At 39.4% G+C, this 21,335-nt stretch overlaps 1 protein-coding gene across 2 annotated transcripts in view; it reads left to right on the top strand.

Moving 5' to 3' along the window:
- The window catches only part of LOC126334638 (ATP-dependent DNA helicase PIF1), a 103,671-nt gene extending 86,754 nt beyond the window's left edge, over positions 1-16,917 (top strand). For both annotated transcript variants that reach the window (XM_049997076.1, XM_049997075.1), the window contains exons 10-11: positions 6,092-6,237; positions 16,597-16,917. In XM_049997076.1, coding sequence (XP_049853033.1) covers positions 6,092-6,237; positions 16,597-16,827 — 377 coding nt within the window. In that variant the 3' untranslated portion in view covers positions 16,828-16,917. The remainder of the gene's footprint in view (positions 1-6,091; positions 6,238-16,596) is intronic.
- The last annotated feature ends 4,418 nt before the right edge of the window (positions 16,918-21,335 follow it).

Here is a 21,335-nt window from a genome sequence, read left to right as displayed (position 1 = left end):
TTTGTCTGTATAATAATTAAAATTTGGTATGATGTTTTACTTTATAACAGGGAAAAGAGCCAAATTAGTAAACAAGAAATTACACTGACCCAAGGATCAAGTCTGTTATAATATGGATTGGATAACAGTGTAATTGACAAATTATGGCTATTAAAATGTAATTGTATAGGTAAAAATCTGCTCACCAAGTAGCAGTAGGAAAAATGTATAAAGATATAGAAATTTTCATGCTTTTAGAACCGGTGGCTCCTCCTGACATCGTATTTTCAAAAACTGATTGTTTTCATTGATAAATAATAGGTAACATTAGACTTAAATAATTCCTTCAATCAAAATTGACAAAAACTTGAAATTTTCTTGCTTGAATGATTGACAAACTAACACGTTTTTCTAGTGAAAATGGTCATATCCATATGCTCATGAGACACGCAAATTAAAATATTTATGTATGTATATTATTTTCACATTGATAAATAATAGGTAACATTAGACTTAAATAATTCCTTCAATCAAAATTGACAAAAACTTGAAATTTTCTTGCTTGAATGATTGACAAACTTACACGTTTTTCTAGTGAAAATGGTCATATCCATATGCTCATGAGACACGCAAATTAAAATATTTATGTATGTATATTATTTTCACATAATTTAACTACAGTATTACTGTTACCGATTGAGAAACTATATCTTCAACAAATAATTCTGATGGAATTAGGCCTGAATATGAAATTAACTGCTTTGTATACTTGTCTCATAAGTTTTCTCTGCAAAAATGTGGCTGAATAAAGGGAAAAAATATTATCCGAAGTGCTTCAAGAACATGGGGGTGGTTCCACCTTGCTCCATCACAACTCTTAACATAATGTTTTTTGCAATTCATTTGTTATCCTTATTATAATAAAGTACATTGAGGCTCCTGACAATAGGGTTCCCATCATCTTCTGGCCACTGGTCATTGGCTGAAACGTCGTGGTGACCAGCTCTGCAAAACTTCATGCCAATAAAAACGTACAATGCTGCATTTTCATGATCTTGTAAACTGCGCATAAAACAGAAAATAAATGAAATTGCTTGAATATATTCGAATAACGTGAATGTGAATACACTGAAATACGGACACAGACGAACTGTCCGCCTAGGAGATGTCCAATACCCAGTAGCGGAGCATGCCCTCCAGCATAATTCTAGGGACCTAGGAACCTGCTACACTGTATGTGCCATTTGGCTTCTCCCACCCAACACCAGTCCCTCTGAACTGCGGAGATGGGAACTTGCACTCCAGCACATCCTTTCATCCCGCCATCCCCCTGGACTGAACCTACGTTAAACAACCTCACTCCCATTTACTTTTCAGTCTTCTCCTCTTTCCCTTTCCTCTTTAGCCATTCATGCATCTTTCCATCCTGCATTTTTATACTATACACCTCTTTACTTCTCTATGCATCCTCTTTGGTTTGAAGCTGGCACAGTACCTGCAGTAGAATATCTTTGGCTTCCCTCTGACAACCATGCCTCCATCCTCGCTACCTTCCCTGTTTTCCTTTCCCTGTTGCTTCATAACCTGGGTTGTGAGTAACTAAATCCTCTTTCCCTTCTTCCCTTTCTTTCCCCTCTCTCCTCCCTGATGAAGGAACATTTATTCCGAAAGCTAGGAACTTAAATTTTCGGTTGTTTTTTGTGTTTCTATCGGCTGTACTGAGCTGAGGTAAGTACTGGCCAGCCCCTCTATCTCTTTGTTAGTAATTGTTACACCATTGATATTTTAATTTATCCTTCTTTTGGTTTGTCAACAGGCATTGTTCCATTTAAAAAAAACTGCATGTTTGCGGAAAAAACTCTTTCCTAATTATTATTACAGTCTGTCTATTGGCCAAAAATATGAGCCCCTGACTATCAATCTTTTCTGTGAAAACCGCATGCCAAGCACTTTCCATGTTCTCACAATATTTGTGGTGCAAGTTTTAGGTGATTCACCCATGTGTACACACAATGATGATCACTACATGAAAACATAACTTTCAAAAACAAGCACAAAATATATCCAATGAAAATTCTCCAAAATATGGTGTCTACATCTACATCTACATGACTACTCTGCAATTCACATTTAAGTGCTTGGCAGAGGGTTCATCGAACCACAATCATACTATCTCTCTACTATTCCACTCCCGAACAGCGAGAGGGAAAAATGAACACCTAAACCTTTCTGTTCGAGCTCTGATTTCTCTTATTTTATTTTGATGATCATTCCTACCTGTGTAGGTTGGGCTCAACAAAATATTTTCGCATTCGGAAGAGAAAGTTGGTGACTGAAATTTCGTAAAAAGGTCTCGCCGCGACGAAAAAGTCTATGCTGTAATGACTTCCATCCCAACTCGTGTATCGTATCTGCCACACTCTCTCCCCTATATCGTGATAATACAAAACGAGCTGCCCTTTTTTGCACCCTTTTGATGTCCTCCGTAAATCCCACCTGGTAAGGATCCCACACCGCGCAGCAATATTCTAACAGAGGATGAACGAGTGTAGTGTAAGCTGTCTCTTTAGTGGACTTGTTGCATCTTCTAAGTGTCCTGCCAATGAAACGCAATCTTTGGCTCGCCTTCCCGACAATATTATCTATGTGGTCCTTCCAACTGAAGTTGTTCGTAATTTTAAAACCCAGGTACTTAGTTGAATTGACAGTCTTGAGAATTGTACTGTTTATCGAGTAATCGAATGCCAACGGATTTCTTTTGGAACTCATGTGGATCATCTCACACTTTTCGTTATTTAGCGTCAACTGCCACCTGACACACCATACAGCAATCTTTTCTAAATCGCTTTTCAACTGATACTGGTCTTCGGATGACCTTACTAGACGGTAAATTACAGCATCATCTGCGAACAGTCTAAGAGAACTGCTCAGATTGTCACCCAGGTCATTTATATACATCAGGAACAGTAGAGGTCCCAGGACGCTTCCCTGGGGAACACCTGATACCACTTCAGTTTTACTCGATGATTTGCCATCTATTACTACGAACTGCGACCTTCCTGACAGGAAATCACGAATCCAGTCGCACAACTGAGACGATACCCCATAGCTCCGTAGCTTGATTAGAAGTCGCTTGTGAGGAACGGTGTCAAAAGCTTTCCGGAAATCTAAGTGAATATAAGTAGAAACATGACTAAAATATAATTATTTACATAACTTGTCTATCGTGCAGAACTTTAACAACAGTAGTCTACACTGATGGATCAATGGTCGACGATCTTGTTGGTTTAGTCTTCCCTAGCCATCCTTCATTACTGACTATACAGGAGTCTCTTTATGCCCTCGGCAAATTATGGATGTTCAGTGACCTTCATTTGGACTCCAGGACTTGTCAGGATCCCAGGCAATGAACTTTGACTCCCTGGCCAAACAGGCTACCTATAAACCAACTCTGCAGTTTGGCCTGCTGGAGAAAACTTCGATCGATCTTCTGCCACAAAGTTTTTGTGATCTGGGATACTAAATGGCACACCCTTAGTACACCAAATATACTATGTGTTATCAAGGAGCCAACGGATATGTGACGGTAATCCTTGCAAGCCACTCCCAGGGACTCTGTCATTCTTTGCCAGCTCTGCATTGGCCATACTTGGCTAACACATGGTCACCCCCTCCGTTGTGAGGATCCACATTGGTGTTGATGTGGCTCCCTCGTGACTGTCGTCCACATCTTGTTGGACTGCCCAATTTTAGCTGCTCTGCGGCAGACTTTTAATCTTCCGAGCACCTTGCCTCTAGTTTTGGGCGACAGTGTCTCAATGGCTGATATTGTTCATAAGGATGGTTTTTATCACAATCTAAGGGTCTGGCTTTCTCTCTCAGACCTCATCCTCCCTCCATTCTTCTTCCTCACTCTTTCTTTACATTTGTGTTGTTGGTGTTTTTGCCCCTATGTGTGTTCATCTCAACTTCTCTTTTAGGTTGGAGATTTTAGTGCGTTGCAGAGTGGCTGTCTCGTCCTTTTTTATTCTTGTGATCAGCCAACCCCGGTGAGCTGCTAGATTATTTTAATACCTTCCACTATTTTTCCTTTTAGTGTATGTTTTCCCCTTTTGGTTAGCATCTTTTGTTTCTTCTTTCAGTGTGGTTCCCTGTTAGTTTTCCACCCTTCTTGTTTCTCTGGCTCCTTTAGGGAATTGTTTTAACTTGAGCCTTGTTTGCATGAGGGAAAAGGGACTGATGACCCTGTAGTTTGGTCCCTTTATACCCCAAACCAAACCAACCAACTCCAACAATTAATATGAAGGCAACTTTTAATTAACAAGCACTTTTTGTGCAAATATTCTCAACTATCTTCATAAAAACAAATACGTAATTAATTGCCTTTTGTTTAACATAATCAGCAAAAATGACTACAGGCTGTGAATGAAATTAATCTGATACATAAATATTGCTTGTCAGTTGTGGACCCATACCATTTAGGATTGACAGGGGAAATAGGGAAAATTCGAAGGATGACAATGCATTTTGTAACAGGTTTGTTTAAGTGCAGTGGCATCACACACATACTCATCCTCCATATCAGATGCTTCAAGAAAGGCTTTGCATGTCCTTATGTGCTTCAGTTAGAATTCCACAATCAAATGTTCCTAGAAAAATGGAAATACTGTATTACTTTCTACTACATATATTGCATGAAAAGACCATGAAGGTAAAAGTGGTGGGATCTGAGCTCACATGCAGGCTTATCAACTGTCATCCTCTCCACATATCATTCTCAACGTTAGCAGGAAGGTAATGTGAGACATCAGTACACAGTGTCCTCTGCCCCACGTAGGGAGTGAAGTAGGTGTCCAGATAGTATCAGTGGAACTCTGTAAACAAAATAGTCTTTAACAGAATATAACTGAGGCGCATAACTGTAGCCTTCATAGGTGTATGCAAACTCATTTGTCTGCTTCACTTGTGGCATTTTAGGGATTTGTTCACAAGGAGTCTTCGATACAGTTGTATGCTTTTGTGTCCTCAGCTGGAGTTGGGTTTATGAATAAAGTGCCACACCACAGTAATGTAATATCTGGCATCCACTTCTGTATCATTGAATGGCAGGCATTTGAAAGATTGTTTTGGAACTGCAGGGGCTGTGATCCAAAACATGACATTAAATTTTAGTTCAAGCTTCTCTGTTTCAGTAGTGGAAAGGACCAGAAATGGTCTTAATTTGGCTAGCCTTCACCTATAATTGGCAAATGAAGCAATAGTATGAAAGGTATACTTGCTACTCCCCATGTAGAGAAAATTCTGAGTCGCAGGAGGACTGGTGGAAAATGAGCTTTTGGCCAAGAAGGCATTTATTGAAAATAGATGACATACACGCAAACACATCTCGCACACGCAACCACAGTCTCTGGTAAGTGGAGCCATGAAAAATGTTTCTGAGGCCGATGTGGGTCTCTTCTCAACATTCTTGAAATGCTTTTTGAAGGTTAAAGGATTTAGTTCAGCATGTACAAAGGATTTAGTACTTGACCTGTAATTCAGCAAAGAGTCTCCACCAACACTCACCCCCTGACCGTCTCCCATCACACCTGTAGACTTTTCGTAGTTCTCAAAGGTTGCCAATTTTTGGTGACACACAATTTTAATTAGTTTCTGCCCTGTACATAGTTCATTGATTTTGAAACTAGATAGTAGAGGATGAGATGGGAGTGTACAGCAGGCATCAGTTCATTCGCTGTAGTTCTTTGAAATATTTTGTATAAATATTGTAAAAGCAACGTAGAAGAAATAAAGTTTAGTCATCCTGCTGAAACTAGGAAGAGATCCAGATAACTGTGAGTAGAGGAATCAAGCGTAACACTGCAACCCTAAAGTTCTTAATTTCTACTGTGTGCGTCACTTTTGAAATTTTGATTTTGTTTGTAGCTTTTTTTAAGTCTTTACTCAAAAGACAAAAGAATGATTAGTCATTGTCCCGTTGCCTGTGAATGTTATATTTATTATCCTGGAACACAAACAAAATGATTTTCTGGTTGTTGGTCAGAATTATTAAATTTAAAAAGTCTTAAATGTTCCCTTCATTGAAATGGGTTTTCATTTTATGTTCAAACAGGGATGCCAGCTATTCGGTTCTGCTCCAGAAAAGAGTATGTTATTCGTCCAGATCGCTGGGTTGTGAAAGCTGCTGGAGGTACAATACTTACAAGAAAGCAGCTACCGCTTAGACTTGCATGGGCTTTCTCAATTCATAAATCACAGGTAACTGTTTAGTATCTTAATGATAATCAGTTTTCAGGGTAGACATCTTGTTGTACTAGAATAAAGAAAGAAAAGGTGGGAGATGGAAATAAAGAATAATACAATTTTTAAAAACAATGTGACAATAATAAAAAATGCTAGATCTGAGCCATTTCACATAATCGTGTGACTCAACAATTATGATCTGTGGAATATCCAAGTATTAACTATTGTGTTGAATGTTAACATTTTTTTTATAAAGTTATCAAGCCATATATTGAGTAATTATAAGTCAGAATATCTTATCAGTCAGGTTCAAAACCTGTAAATAGTTCCTTAAATCACCAGCAGTTATACGTCTTTCATTTAAATTTATGCAACATTATTTGTATCGCAGGGCACTGCACTACATTTTCAGTGTTGCATAAAAGCAACGCTGAGCACATCAATAATTTTTACGTATTATGTTTATTGCATATTTGTATTATTTTGGGGTCACCGGTACTAAGAGAGAAATTGTATGCCTCGTCATCGCTCCCCATACAAAAGAAAAAGAGCCTGTTTCAGTGTAATGTAAATGACATGACAATGTCCTCCTTTCTGCAGCATCAAATACAACTGGTGTGAACACAGTAACTAATGTTCCAAGGTATTCTTTGTTTGATGTGTGTAATCCTTCAATGCACTTCAACAAATTAGTAAGGATTGTCCATCCTCTATACCAAATTTCCCTTTTTGGGTAATGGAGTAAGCTGTGTACTAATACACTACTGTAAGGAAAAAGTGAAATGTCAAGAACGAGAGATATGACCACAATGAAATTTATTCCGCTGATTACATGACGCTAGAAGAACTATAAGTGTGGCAGTCAAGTGCATGCACTGTGACTGGAAATACAGTAGAATCACCAAATACTGTAATCGAGGTGCTAGACTTCATGGCATGGAATCCAAAAAGCACCTGAATATGCTGCTGGGGAATACTCTGTCACGTAGATTATAGGTTTGTCCACAAAGCATCAACTATGGCTGCAGGAAGACCTGAACAATCAAGTTGCTGATTGAGCAGATCTTGGACATGTCAGGAAAACAGTGATACCTGTAGTTCTTCGAAGAAGTCTTGCACATTCCTCAGCACATGTGACGTGGTATGTCCTGCCGAGACATGGCATGTGGAATGGCATGCAAGAGGCACGGGCGGTAATATCTCCCTAATGCAGCGGTAGCTGTTCAGATTGCTTTTAAGATGTTAGAGGCAAGATCACTTGTTACAGGCAATGGCACGCCAAACCATTACACTTGGGGTTTGTTCACTACACTGCTCAACAATACAGTCTGCTCAATTGCGTTCACCATGGGAAAGTTAAACGTGTATGCAGGCATCACTGTAGGACAAGTTGATGATGGATTCATCCGAAAAACACTGTGTTTTGGCACTCAATTTGCCAGAGTCGATGTTCATGTGCCCATTGCAGGCCTTGTTGGTGGATTCTGGTAAATGGAAGCCAGTGCAATGGTATGGACGTCAACAATCCAGCCTGCAGAAGACGGCGTCAAGTCATCAAAGCTGACATGTCCACACCCATTCCAGTGCTCCAATATTGCGCCAACACTATGGATGAGGTTGTTCTGTCTGTTACGGATCAGCAGAGATGATGGCAGTCATCACGCACCGTGTTTAGATCGTATTATCTGTACCCTATCAGATATGTGTACAGCCTTCTTATCTCCACTGGTTCCATATCTACCTCCTGGAGAAAAGTCATTCTGCCCTGTTTGAACACACTCACATGCTGTTACTCAACTCTGTGATGTCAGAAAGGTGTAGTGGCACATGGTTACATATTTCCGCTTCTTATGACTGCTCCGCAACAATTGAACATTGTGTAACACTGCTTGTCCGGTCACACAGAAGAGTGTGTTGTTGGGCCTATGTACATGTCGCCCCTCTGCCATTTAAATCACTTATTATGGTTCCATTCTTCTACACGTCCTGTTATTGTAGTGTATGGCAGACCATTGCTTCTGAGTGTGCTATTTTTTACAAACTGTAGTATATCTTTGCAAGACTTCCTTCTTCCATTTGTTTCACAATAGTTAGATCCAGTCAAGTGCCATCGATTTATTTGTTAATCATCCCAGGATTTGAAATCCTTGGAGTGAGTTTCCACCATTTTGCCACATCCCCTAGAAAATAGCTAAGGGCAAAGTTGATTTTCTTGTGATCTTCCCACATCTCCAGTAACGATCTAGAAAATACATGCAGATAATAAGTACGGTGCACTTCCCAGTCAGATTTAAACTTTGGAGGATGTTTTGATAAACCCATACTACTTCAAAGTTGGAGTTCCTCTATGACGACATTTGATAACCCAACGATAGCTATTTTCTAAGTTCTTTCTGGATATTTTCTAATGCTTCCCACAACTGATGAATGTCCTGGTGGTGTACAATATCACTCAAAGAATTAGTTAGAGCACTAGTTAATACCATTTTTCTCTTGTATCTTGTGTTCAGCTGACTCTTGTAGAAGCTCCTCCATACTAATCACGGCATCTGGGGCACTAATTACTGAGCCAAAATCTTCACATTGCTCCAAGGTTTCCACTCTACTTTGTATTTATGATATTTGACGATGTATATCTCTGAATTCGTGTTTATCACTCACTTCTTTAAAGTGTTGCGTAACCTTATTCCTGACCATATCACATTGATTTCCTATTTCACATTGTCCCTCCGTAGGTAATTTGTCTAAGGTCAAACTATGTTCAAAATGTTCCTATCTAAAGAGTCTACTTTTGTACATACTTCTTCTGAGATCTGCATTGTAATACTGTTTGACAGCTTGTGTAATTTGTTTAGCTGCTCCGCTTGAGCTTTACCACCGTTTGATAACTATACTAGGTTTTTAAAATTCCTCACAATGCTATCCATTTTGTGAGTAGTGATATGTACACAGTAATAACAACACTATTATCTACCCAAGAACATTTGCATCCTCTGATTCTGTTTAGATACAAGCACAAAAAATCAGAACAACATATATCAACACTACTTCACAATCAGAATTGCACTAAAAAAGATTTAACTTGCAGATATTTGCAGCTCACCTTATTGCACACACTGCTTGCTGTTCGCTGCACTGTGCGTGGGTGAAGCAGTGTCATTATCAGCCAATGTGTAGCATTGCCATCGTTAGCTGACCAGCTGCCACACTGTTAAGTGAAGGTACACTGGTCAGCTTCTAAAGAGTCACTCACTAGGAGTGAGGAGGATCTGCAGTGAATTGACATGTGGTGCAGGGAATGGCAATTGAATCTCAATGTAGACAAGTGTAATGTGCTGTGAATACATAGAAAGAAAGACCCTTATCATTTAGCTACAATATAGCAGGTCACCAACTGGAAGCAGTTAATTCCATAAATTATTTGGGAGTAGGCATTAGGAGTGATTTAAAATGGAATGATCATATAGAGTTGATCATCAGTAAAGCAGATGCCAGACTGAGATTCATTAGAAGAATCCTAAGGAAATGCAATCCAAAAACAAAGGAAGTAGATAACAGTACACTTGTTCGCCCACTGCTTGAATACTGCTCACAAGTGTGGGATCCGTACCAGACAGGGTTGATAGAAGAGATAGAGAAGATCCAACAGAGAGCAGTGCGCTTCATTACAGGATCATTTAGTAATTGCGGAAGCATTACGGAGATGATAGATGAACTCCAGTGGAAGACTCTGCAAGAGACACGCTCAGTAGCTCGGTACGGGCTTTTGTTGAAGTTTCAAGAACATACCTTCACCTAGGAGTCAAGCAGTATATTGCTCCCTCCTACGTATATCTAGCGAAGAGACCATGACCATAAAATCAGAGAGATGAGAGCCCACACAGAGACATACCGACAATCTTTCTTTCCACGAACAATATGAGACTGGAATAGAAGGACGAACCGATAGAGGTACTCAAAGTACCCTCTGCCACACAACCATCAGGTGGCTTGAGGAGTATGGATGTAGATGTAGATAACTGCTGCACTAATAGCCTTGACATCAGCATGTTGAAATCTTCAGTTTCATCAACATAATTGTGATTAATGTGTCGATGTTCATTTCGGCGCCCAAATATTTCTTGTTGTTGATCAGGTTGTTGTGCTCAATTAATCTTATTTCTCTTCTTTTGCGATAACTCAGACCTACTTGATTCTTATCAAAGCACAGAATTACTTCCTATTAAATACCATTATCACATTGGGTTGCTGTAGGCAATGGTGTATATTCTTCAGCTATTTCTTGAAAATTATCACAAGAGCTCCCTTATTTCAGCAGCTCTTGCATTCTTCACCTTCGATGCCAAAATGAAGTGTTCATCACTTTGGTTATCCGTTGTAACTGAACCAACTACTTCGCTTACAATGTCACCCTTATTTTTCATGATCACTTTTATCTTATTTAATATTTACAGTCACCATCTTTTGTTACCTTGATGCTGTCGACCTGCTACGCACTGTCACTGCATTTACTGTGAGACTTTTTTGCTGCCTATAGGAGGTTGGGAGGTGCAAGAGGGCTCACATCTATGCTAACTCGCTACAAAATGACATAACTATCTTTTTAGAGAACTCTTCTGTATTTTGTTGGTATTATATTCAACATTTATAAATTGAGTGATAAATCTCCTATTAGTCAGAATACCATCTGAAGTGAATCCCAGAACAGAACAGTACAACATTTCTCCTCAGCTTCTGTAAGCTGTTTCTTCTACCATTTACATTGACAGCAGATGTGCTTGCTCTGTGCCTTCCAAAACACGGACAAGCTGCAACGCCAAAGTTTAAATGCGACCCCCACAGCAGATGGACTCTCGACAGCATCACACCTTGCCAGTGTCCTATGTTCACACTTTCCCCATTGTCTCTGTGAACATCAAGAGTGCATGCAGGGGAAATTCTCTACATGCTAACTACCAAAATGGTAGTTTTACATGAACACCTTTCATCTGACTGTGAAGAAAAGGGGACAATGTGTTAAAATACATCTGTTTTTAATGCTTTATCGCCTAAAAATATGGTACTACTCCTCCGGTCTTGTGTATATTTTTATCATGGATTCTGTCCTTATCAATGATTTTGTGTACCTTCCTATTTTTTTAATAACAAAAGCTTTATTTACATTAATATTTGTGGGTATTTACATATTGGTATTCAGTTCATTTTAGTAATTGTCTGTGTTTAAAAGAGCTATGTTTAGTGTGTGAAAAATGTGCTGCTTGTTTCTGAGAATACGAGTGATTTGATGCCTGATATATTATTGTATCTTCTGTTGGTGGCTGATGTATGTTAGGTAGGTGCAGCTTTATCATCAATAAAATTTAACTGGCTATCGTGTTATTTCCTAATTGTAAGTTTCATCTTTTCATGTGTTGTATTTATTATATCTACAAGTAGCTAGTCTATTTTGATACCTGGTACACCTTTTGGGAATTAAGTAATGCCCACACATACAGGTTGAACATCAATAAAAGTATGCAGGGACAGATTCCTGACAGGATATGATGAAAAAAGATCATACGAATATGTGTCTGGTAATGGACAGTGAGCACACAGTGACAAGAAGTCATCCCAGAACACAGTACAGAGCTTCATTGCACCCGTGCCACAACAGCTGTTCAAAGCGGCACGCAAGGGATTGCAGGTGATAGACGTGGCTGTCATGAAGGATATACATGATCAGACTTTGGCTTACACCATGTTGACAAGCCACTTATCTGGAGCCTCTGCTCGGGTTCATCTCAATATCTTGGAGCACCTCATCCTCCAAATTTGGTGTATGTACAGTTCACCGCCACCCTGGATGTTTGCCTGAAAGGACCGATGATCACACAAACATCCAAGGAGGGCTTGAATTATTGTGTGGTGTGGTTGGTGGCTGTGAGGGTACTTGTTTTGGTATAGCTGTGCTGCCTCAACCAGTTCCATCTGCTTGGCCATACACAAGCACCATTTATGACTGTTTCTGACATGAATACAAGATCATTCTGCTGCTTATAGTATGCTGTGTCGAACACATCCTGCAACACACAGGGAACACACGGCATGTGATCAGAGGAACTTTCATTTGTCAACACCATCTACTGTGGCAATTATGTATTTCTGGATACATGTCCATAGAACCTTTTGATTCCATTCCAGTCACTACATTTACACAGATCCTCTGCAAATCACATTTAAGTGTCTGGCAGAGGGTCTATCGAACCACCTTCACAATTCTCTATTATTCCAATCTTGTTTAGCACACGGAAAGAATAAACAGTTACATCTTTCTGTGTGAGCTCTGATTTCCCTTATTTTATCGTGGTGATTGTTTCTCTTTACGTAGGTGTCAACAAAATATTTCGCAGTTGGAGGAGAAAGTTAGTGATTGGAATTTTGTGAGAAGATTCCTCCGCAACTTAACCTTTAGCCCCACACCTAAATTCAACCACACTGCCCTGGTTAAAGATCTCCTCTCATTCACCTGGAACCTCAACTGGAAATATCACTTCACTACCATACACAGCCCCCAAATACTAGACCCAGTGTTGAACCTTGTCTAGAACAGTTCCGACCACCTTCTCAAAGGGATCCTCCTCCCCTCCCCCAAAACCATCCCTTGCAGACATTTCAGGAATTCCTCACATCCAGTGTTGCCTCCCAGTCCTTCTTGAAGAACATCCCGACAACCCCCAACATCACCCCAGCTGAATCCCGTGCCATTAAGGAGCTGAAAACAGACCACTCTATTGTCATTCTCCCGGCGGATAAAGGCTCCACAACTGTGGTACTTGACCATGTGGGGTATGTGGCAGAAGGACTGCATCAACTCTCCCACACCTCAACCTACAAAGCTGTTACCCAGGATCCCATTCCCTCCATCCAGACTGAGCTGCAGAAAATCCTAAAAATCCAAGGTCCCTCACAAGGCCTCACAACGGTTTCCGTAGACTTACTCACTCCACCTGAGCCACGTACCCCTACCTTCTACCTATTACCCAAAATCCACAAAGAGAACCATCCTGGCCGTCCCATTGAAGCGCGCTTCAAAGCCCCAACAGAACGTATCTCAGCTCTGGTAGACCAACACCTCCAACCTATCACCGTCAGACTCCCATCCTACATCAAGGACACAAACCACTTCCTGGAACGCCTCAAATCCATTACCACTCCTCTCCCACCTGAAACCTTTCTTGTCACCATAGATGCTACATCCCTTTACACAAACATCCCATACACCCATGGTCTCTCTGCCCTTGAGCACTACCTCTCCCAGTGCCCACCTGAAGATCTTCCAAAAACCTCGTTCCTTATCACACTTACCAACTTCATCCTCACCCATAATTACTTCATTTTTGAAGGCCAGACCTACAAACAAATCAGGGGAACGGCCATGGGAACCAGGATGGCTCCGTCCTATGCTAACCTCTTCATGGGCTGCATGGAGGAGGCTTTCCTGAAGACCCAACAGCTGCTTCCCCTGGCCTGGTATAGGTTTATAGATGACATCTTTGTGGTCTGGACTCATGGTGAAGAAACACTCCTTAATTTCCTCCATAACCTGAACTCCTTTTCAAATCTGAATTTCACCTAGTCCTTCTCCAAAACCCCAGCCACCTTCCTGGATGTTGACCTTCATCTTGTTGAAGCTCACATCCACACCTCTGTCCATATCAAACCCACAAACAAACAACAGTACCTTCACTTTGATAGCTGCCATCCATTCCACATCAAACGCTCCCTTCCCTACAGTCTAGGTATTCGTGGCAAACGTATCTGCTCCAGTGACGAATCCCTCAACAATTACACCAATAACCTGACCAGTGCTTTCCTCTCCCGCAACTGTCCTGCAGACTTTGTCCACAATCCGATCTCCCGAGCAACACATTCCTCCCCGTCCAACAACAATGTTCCTACCCTCAGACCACACAGAAGCATCCCCCTTGTCACCCAATATTATCCTGGCCTCGAATACATCAATAAATTACTCCGCCAGGGATATGACTTTCTCAAGTCAACCCCTGAAATGAGATCATCCCTTGACAAAATTCTCCCCACACCACCCACAGTTGCCTTTCGTCTCCCCCCTAACCTCCGTAACATCCTTGTTAAACCCTACAATATTCCCAGACCACCTTCTCTTCCCAGTGGTTCCTACCCCTGTAACTGACCCCGCTGCAAAACCTGCCCCATGCATCCCCCCACAACCACCTACTCCAGCCCCGCTACTGGTAAAACATACACAATTCAAGGCAGGGCCACGTGTGAAACTACCCATGTCATTTATCAGCTGACATGCCTGCACTGCCCAGCCTCTTACATTGGTATGACAACTACTAAACTGGCTGAGCGCATGAACGGACACAGACAAACTGTCCGCCTAGGGGATGTCCAATACCCAGTAGCGGAGCATGCCCTCCAGCATAATTCTAGGGACCTAGGAACCTGCTACATCGTATGTGCCATTTGGCTTCTCCCACCCAACACCAGTCCCTCTGAACTGCGGAGATGGGAACTTGCACTCCAACACAATCCTTTCATCCCGCCATCCCCCTGGACTGAACCTACGTTAAACCACCTCACTCCCATTTACTCTTCACTCTTCTCCTCTTTCCCTTTCCTCTTTAGCCATTCATGCATCTTTTCATCCTACATCTTTATACTATATACCGCTTTACTTCTGTATGCATCCTCTTTGGTTAGAAGCTGGCACAGTACTTACAGTAGAATATCTTTGGCTTCCCTCTGACAACCATGCCTCCATCCTTGCTACCCTCCCTGTTTTCCTTTCCCTGTTGCTTCATAACCTGGGTTGTGAGTAACTAAATCCACTTTCCCTTCTTCCCTTTCTCTCCCCTCTCTCCTCCCTGATGAAGGAACATTTATTCCGAAAGCTAGGAACTTAAATTTTCGGTTGTTTTTTGTGTATCTATCGGCTGTATTGAGCTAAGAGAAGGTATTGATTGTGTCTTGCCACTAGCATACTTCACATACGACCAGAATCTCTATGGATCTTCTGCAGGTTTTAAGACAGTTTCATTGTGGAAACCATGAAAACCATTTCGCATTGAAGTCCGTGCAAATTTCGGGCTTTTGTAAAAGATCACCAATCTTGGAGATTTTGCGTTTGTTTAAATTTTGCATGCTTTTTTTAGTTGTTTCTGCAACAGTGTTTTGACCTGTTTTGTGTACCGTGGGCGATCTGTGCCGTCATTTGTTAATTTATTTGGTATAAATCTCTCAATAGCTGCCAGTAAGATTTCTTTTAATTCAAGCCACAGTGGTCTAAACTTACATTGTTAATTGGGAAGATGTGGAGATTGTCTCTTAGGAAAGCATCAAGTGAATGTTCTCTGCTTTTTTTGAATAGGTATATTTTTCTTTCATTGTTAGACAAGTTGCGGGTTACAGTATTCAATCTCGCTACGACAAACATGTGTTCACTAATCCTGTATCCATTCTGATGCTCATTATTAACTCAGGATTATTTGTTGCTAAGAGGTCAAGTCAGGAATCTATCACTGCAGTTTATTGTTTTTATTAATGTCCGCCCTGCATCATTAATCCATAGGATGTTTTCTTTTTCGACAACATTGTACCAAATTAGTACATATTCTATATGATTGACAAATACATATAATATGGTTTCTGACACTAAGGATTCCATCATTACTTTTGTAAATAAAATTCCCTTAATGAGCTGTGAAGTTACTTCACAGGATTCATATGAAACTGTGTCATATGTTTTAAGATTTTCTTATGTACTTTTTGTTGTTCCCGCTACTCTCACGTCTTCTACATTAAATGAAGTGAGAATGGGGATGTTTGTCCTTTATGCATTGAATCAGTTGTGTAGTGTTACTTGTAGTTCTCACAAATATTTTTTTAAAAATAGTCATTGAACATAAAAACATAGTTCATACTGCAAAGTGAGATGAGGTTTTGTAATTATTTTATTTCCTGAAACAAAATAAAATGCAGCACTAAAAGTCAGATTAACATCTACAATTACAACCATGAGAGAATTGCCGTGTATGTCCTTCATCTTTGTTCTTTCATATAATCCATGAATGTTTTTATTACACAAATGGTAATAGGTGCTTGTCCTTCGGAATGCCAGGGATTTGGATGTATTCACACACAGGCACATGTGGTATTACGTTACTTATATTTTTTGTTATTAATTTATGTTAAATGTTGTCATATTTGTTGGTTGTCATGAAGTTACATGTTCGGATATTAGCTAGCTGTTTCTTCTTAACATATCAGAAATAGGACATTGTTGTGATAGGTGGTGGTGATGACTATCACACGTTCTTTGCTAGCTCATAATTCTTTATTTTTGTGTTTCAGGGATTATCACTGGACTGTGTGGAAATGTCTCTATCACGTGTGTTTGAGGCAGGCCAGGCATATGTTGCTCTGTCCAGAGCAAAGAATTTTGATACATTGAGGGTTCTTGACTTTGATCCTAAACAGGTCTGGGCAAATCCAGAAGTTTTGGCCTTTTATAGGAAATTTCGGCGAAATCTACATGCCATGGAAATTGTTCCTTTAGGCAAAAAAGACAGAAAACATAACTAAAAGTAAATTAGTTTCATTAATTTTGTTTCATTTTGACACTGTACTTTAGTGCAATTCTAAATAAAAATTTCAGATTTTTTACGATTGTAATACTGTTCTGATAAATTCTTTTTTTGGAATGGCCTTAATTTGTAATGTCAGCATCATGGATTGTGACTCTTTGTGTTCCAGTTGAACTGAGGAAAAGGAGGAGGGGGGGAGGTTTATAGAAAAATAGTTGTGCCATGCTAAGTGTAATTATGAACAAAGAACTGCGTGGAAAACTTTATTTTCTCTTTTACATAAAAAAAATTAAAGGCTAAATGAGACTATAGAATAAGTTGCACATGATTGTGTTCACAGATAATAAGAGAGTAGATTCAGAAGTCTCATAAATTTCCCTGAAAGAACACAATATTTTTGTTGTGCCTTCATGGTTAGGAAATTGATTATTCTAAGGATCATATAATGAATTTCAGCAACGTACAGTGCACAGTTAGTAGTTGTCAGCTGTCTGAATAGGTTAGAGTGTCAACTGTGATTGGAAATGGAGAAACCAGTGTCTCATGCTGTTAGCGAATATTTTCATCTGAAGAGTTGGACTGCTGCACAAATCAAAACAGAATGGCTTGAAATTCATGTGGACTCTGCACAATTATTGAAGACAGTTTTCTTCTGGATTAATGAATTCAAATGCAATTGGACAAGCACTCAAGACTAAGCACACTCCAGCCACTCAGTTCAGGTCACCACAAAGGAAACATTGACAAAATCTATGAAAAAGGTAATGCAAGACTACGGAATAGAAATTTGCAAGATTTCTAAGGTTTCAGGCGTATCAACTGAACCAGTGCATAATGTCCTGCATGGAGAATTTGCTATGGAGAGCTGCAATTTTTCACTGTGGACCCAAAGCGGATCTGGCATAACATTTTAACACAATGTCTGGCAGTGTTTAATCAGTCTGCTGGACTTTTTGTGTCAATATGTGAATGTTGATGAAACTGGTTTCTGCAGTACAGTATGCTATCTTCAGGGCCCCAAAAGCACCTCTCAAAAATTTTCGATATTGGCGTACTGGAGCCATCTGCTTCCAGATGTCATGAATTCTCAAATGCTTCCTTCAAAGACCTGACTGTAACTCACTGAGTGATTGTATTCTTGCAAGATAAGGCAGTTGCATTGGTAGCCTTGTGCTAATGTCAACAATTTTCTGTTCACTAGTCTTAAATTTACAGCACTTACATTTGCATCAGTGCTGTGCAGTTTTATTTGATAGTTATTTAATAAAGTCATTTTATTGTATCAATATTCAGCTACTTGGGCGAATCAAGTAGACTACAGCGCAGTACAGTATAGAGTATATGTTTTCCAAACAGCAAAGGACACCTGTAATGGCAAAAGTGACATTGGCAATGCACCAAAAACTTGGCAAAAGGTAAGAACCGAAGCAATATTATGAGTGAATTTAATGTTGCACCTTCAGCTATATATGACATTGAAAACCAAAGCCAGAAGTTTTGGCCTTTTATAGGAAATTTCGGCAAACTGTACATGCCATGGAAATTGTTCTTTTAGGCAAAAAAGACAGAAAACATTACTAAGGTGTTCTTTTGTTCTCAAAAAGCTGGTGTAATAGTTTCAAAATTCATCATGGCATCTGTAAACTATGTACTTCTGGCGATATAAAATTCAATGATCAGACTACTGCAACTAAGTGCAAAAGAATATTTTGAGAGATTATTGATAAGTGTAAGTTGTCCCCACACCAAATTCACAATGATGATAAGCCCTGGTGGAAGATGAGTCATCCTGTACATAGGGTTGTAAAAATAATGGACAGAATAACTGTCATAGTGTGTGGAAATTCTTCATGTGATCACATGCTACCTGTGTTTGTGATTGGGAAACAATATAAGCCTAGACCTATAAAAAACGTGACACACATGCCATTTATTTCCTATGCCCAGCGTGGTGCATGTATGAAAGCTGAGTTGTTCAAAGGTTGTTTCTTTCGGCATTTAGTTCCAACTGTGAAAGAAAATTTCAAAAAAATAAGACAATCTACAAATTCTAAGGTGGTTGTCATCCTTGACACTCGCCAACCTTAACCTTCAGAATCAGACTTCATCAAGTATTATTTTTGGTACACATCTTCCTACCAATGTTAAATCATGAATTCAACCCATGGACCAAGGGATCATACAAAATTTAGAGTTCTGTTACCGAAGAATCTCTCTGGAAAAGCTGCTAAGCTCAGATTGCAGTATCAGTCTTCCAGTGTAGTGTTAAAGATGCAGTTTTAACGTCTGCAATTGCTTTGATCTCTGTGAAAAACACATTGCACAGGGCCTGGAGAAAACTATCGCCTAAACTCTTCCAAAAAGCCAAGATGGAAAGTGATGTAAATGAGTCATTCTAAAATTGTAAGAGTGGTAAATTTTGCATCCATTAATGAACTGACTGCATTTTCAGCAGAAGCAGTTGATAGAGGGAGCAACATTGACAGAAATTAGCAATTGAAGAGGAGCTGACAGATGAAGTGATATCAAAAAGAGTTTTTAACCTATAGGAGGTAACAGAAACGGAGTGCCGAGGCTTCAGAAGACTTTGTGCGCTTTGCTGAGAGTAGTGTAGTGATTCGAGAATTTCTGTGTAAATTCTAAACGCACTCAGCGTTCTACTGTCTCGAACACATGATATTCTGGATATGAGTTACGGATGGTAGAATCCTACCTACTGCACGTCACATGTTTGTGTGTGCAGGTTTAAAATCAGTCGTGGGAAGAAAATAGACGTGGCGGTCAGAAAGCACCCGACAAGTACCTGTTGGGCAATCCATAGATGTTTTAGTATGCTTATTGTCTCATTGACTATTATTATTAAAACAAGAACAGTTGGAAAAAGTACTGTTGTAGACTTTTGACGCAATCTTGTTAGAGGCAAGACTCATTTTATTATTCATGTTAGGAAAGGTCATTGTATCCAAGCCAACTTTCTTTTAACTGTAACTCAGTTTGTTTCTAATGTCCGACTGTACAAGAGACTTGCAGGAAGTTACATATTCATGTGGAAAGTGAAATTTTTATGGTGTATGGTGGTCAAATACAGTAAAAAGTAAAGTTTGTATGTCTACTTATTTCATAAGCAGAAAGAGTCTAAAAATTCCTGTATCTAGCATTATTCTACAGAGTAGTAGTAAAGAGGGTTTCCAGCAGTTGGCTATTCAGTAAAGAAGAGTGGCTGAAAATTCCAGGTCAATCATCTCGTAAAGAAGTGGAAGTTGGATTGGGGGAATAAGCCAATACAACCCAGATCCACACTCACACTTAAGTCATCAGAATGTTTAGTAACCATACAAGTTCTGAATCTCCACATAAAGCAAAATTTTTGTCAAGAAGAGCTCAGTCCAATGAAGTTAACATTTTTACAGTGTACCAGTGGGCTCAGAAGAAAATTTCATCTAAACCTCAGTGGTAGATACAGACAGACATATTCCATGCCCATGACATCAAATATTTCCACTATTCCTAAAGACAGTTGCAGTCTTACCTGGTTGAATTGGCACTCTTTAACTTTATTCCATGATGGACACCAATTGAATATTAATTTTGTAGCTCCTCCATTACAAATATTGCCTGTAGTTCTTTTATTTACAGTGTCATGTGATTTGTGATTTACCAACTATGAAATGATTTATATGAGACAGACAGATTAACTTTAAAACATTTATTACAATTTTCTAACATCATGTAACATACAGTCTTGACCCCATAAAATCAGTTAACACACGGACTGCCACACGGCTACAGTGTTTCACATAAAAGACTACCAACTTCACTATTATGTAAAAGTAAATGCACCTAGCATGTATGGACTGTAGTCTTGTTACATATTGATACATTTATTACCCTTGCACCAGTATTCGAAATGTACCAATAACTGTGTTCGTTTGCATTACTTGCTACCACTGAGATGTTTACTGTACAATATTTGCACAGATTGAGATAACAGAGTAAGTTAACTAATCACACACCAAAACTGTCAGTTATGTATGAATGATGTAAGTACAAAACATTAGAATCATAAAAAATTGATGTAAATGCTTTCAGTACATTGCATCTTGTGTCTGTTCACTGGCTGGATAGTTTCAGGCTTTACCGATTTTTCTCAAGCCACATATTTATGTTTTTGTTATGGTTAATGTGGACAGTTCTGTTTGTCAGCACACTTAAATGTACAGTGTACTCCCAATTATTCATGTGCAGATAATCTGATTTGCTGATTATTCGAAACTTCTAAAAAAATAAAGATTTGCAACATTTTCTTTAGCAATACACAACCTGTTGTGTGACATGAAGTGCCATTTTCATTGTTTAAACAACTGCCACACGACACACACTGTTATTGGCCAGCCTGTTTTATGTAAATCAACAATGAATTCAGTTTTCTGATGTTAACTAGTGTTTTTCAATGAAGTATGTTAAAAGAAATTTGTAAAAGACACACTGTAGAAATTAAAGAAACCT

The sequence above is a fragment of the Schistocerca gregaria genome, chromosome 2, assembly GCF_023897955.1.
Source record: "Schistocerca gregaria isolate iqSchGreg1 chromosome 2, iqSchGreg1.2, whole genome shotgun sequence".
Lineage (NCBI taxonomy): Eukaryota > Metazoa > Arthropoda > Insecta > Orthoptera > Acrididae > Schistocerca > Schistocerca gregaria.
This window is presented reverse-complemented; position numbering and strand designations above follow the sequence as displayed.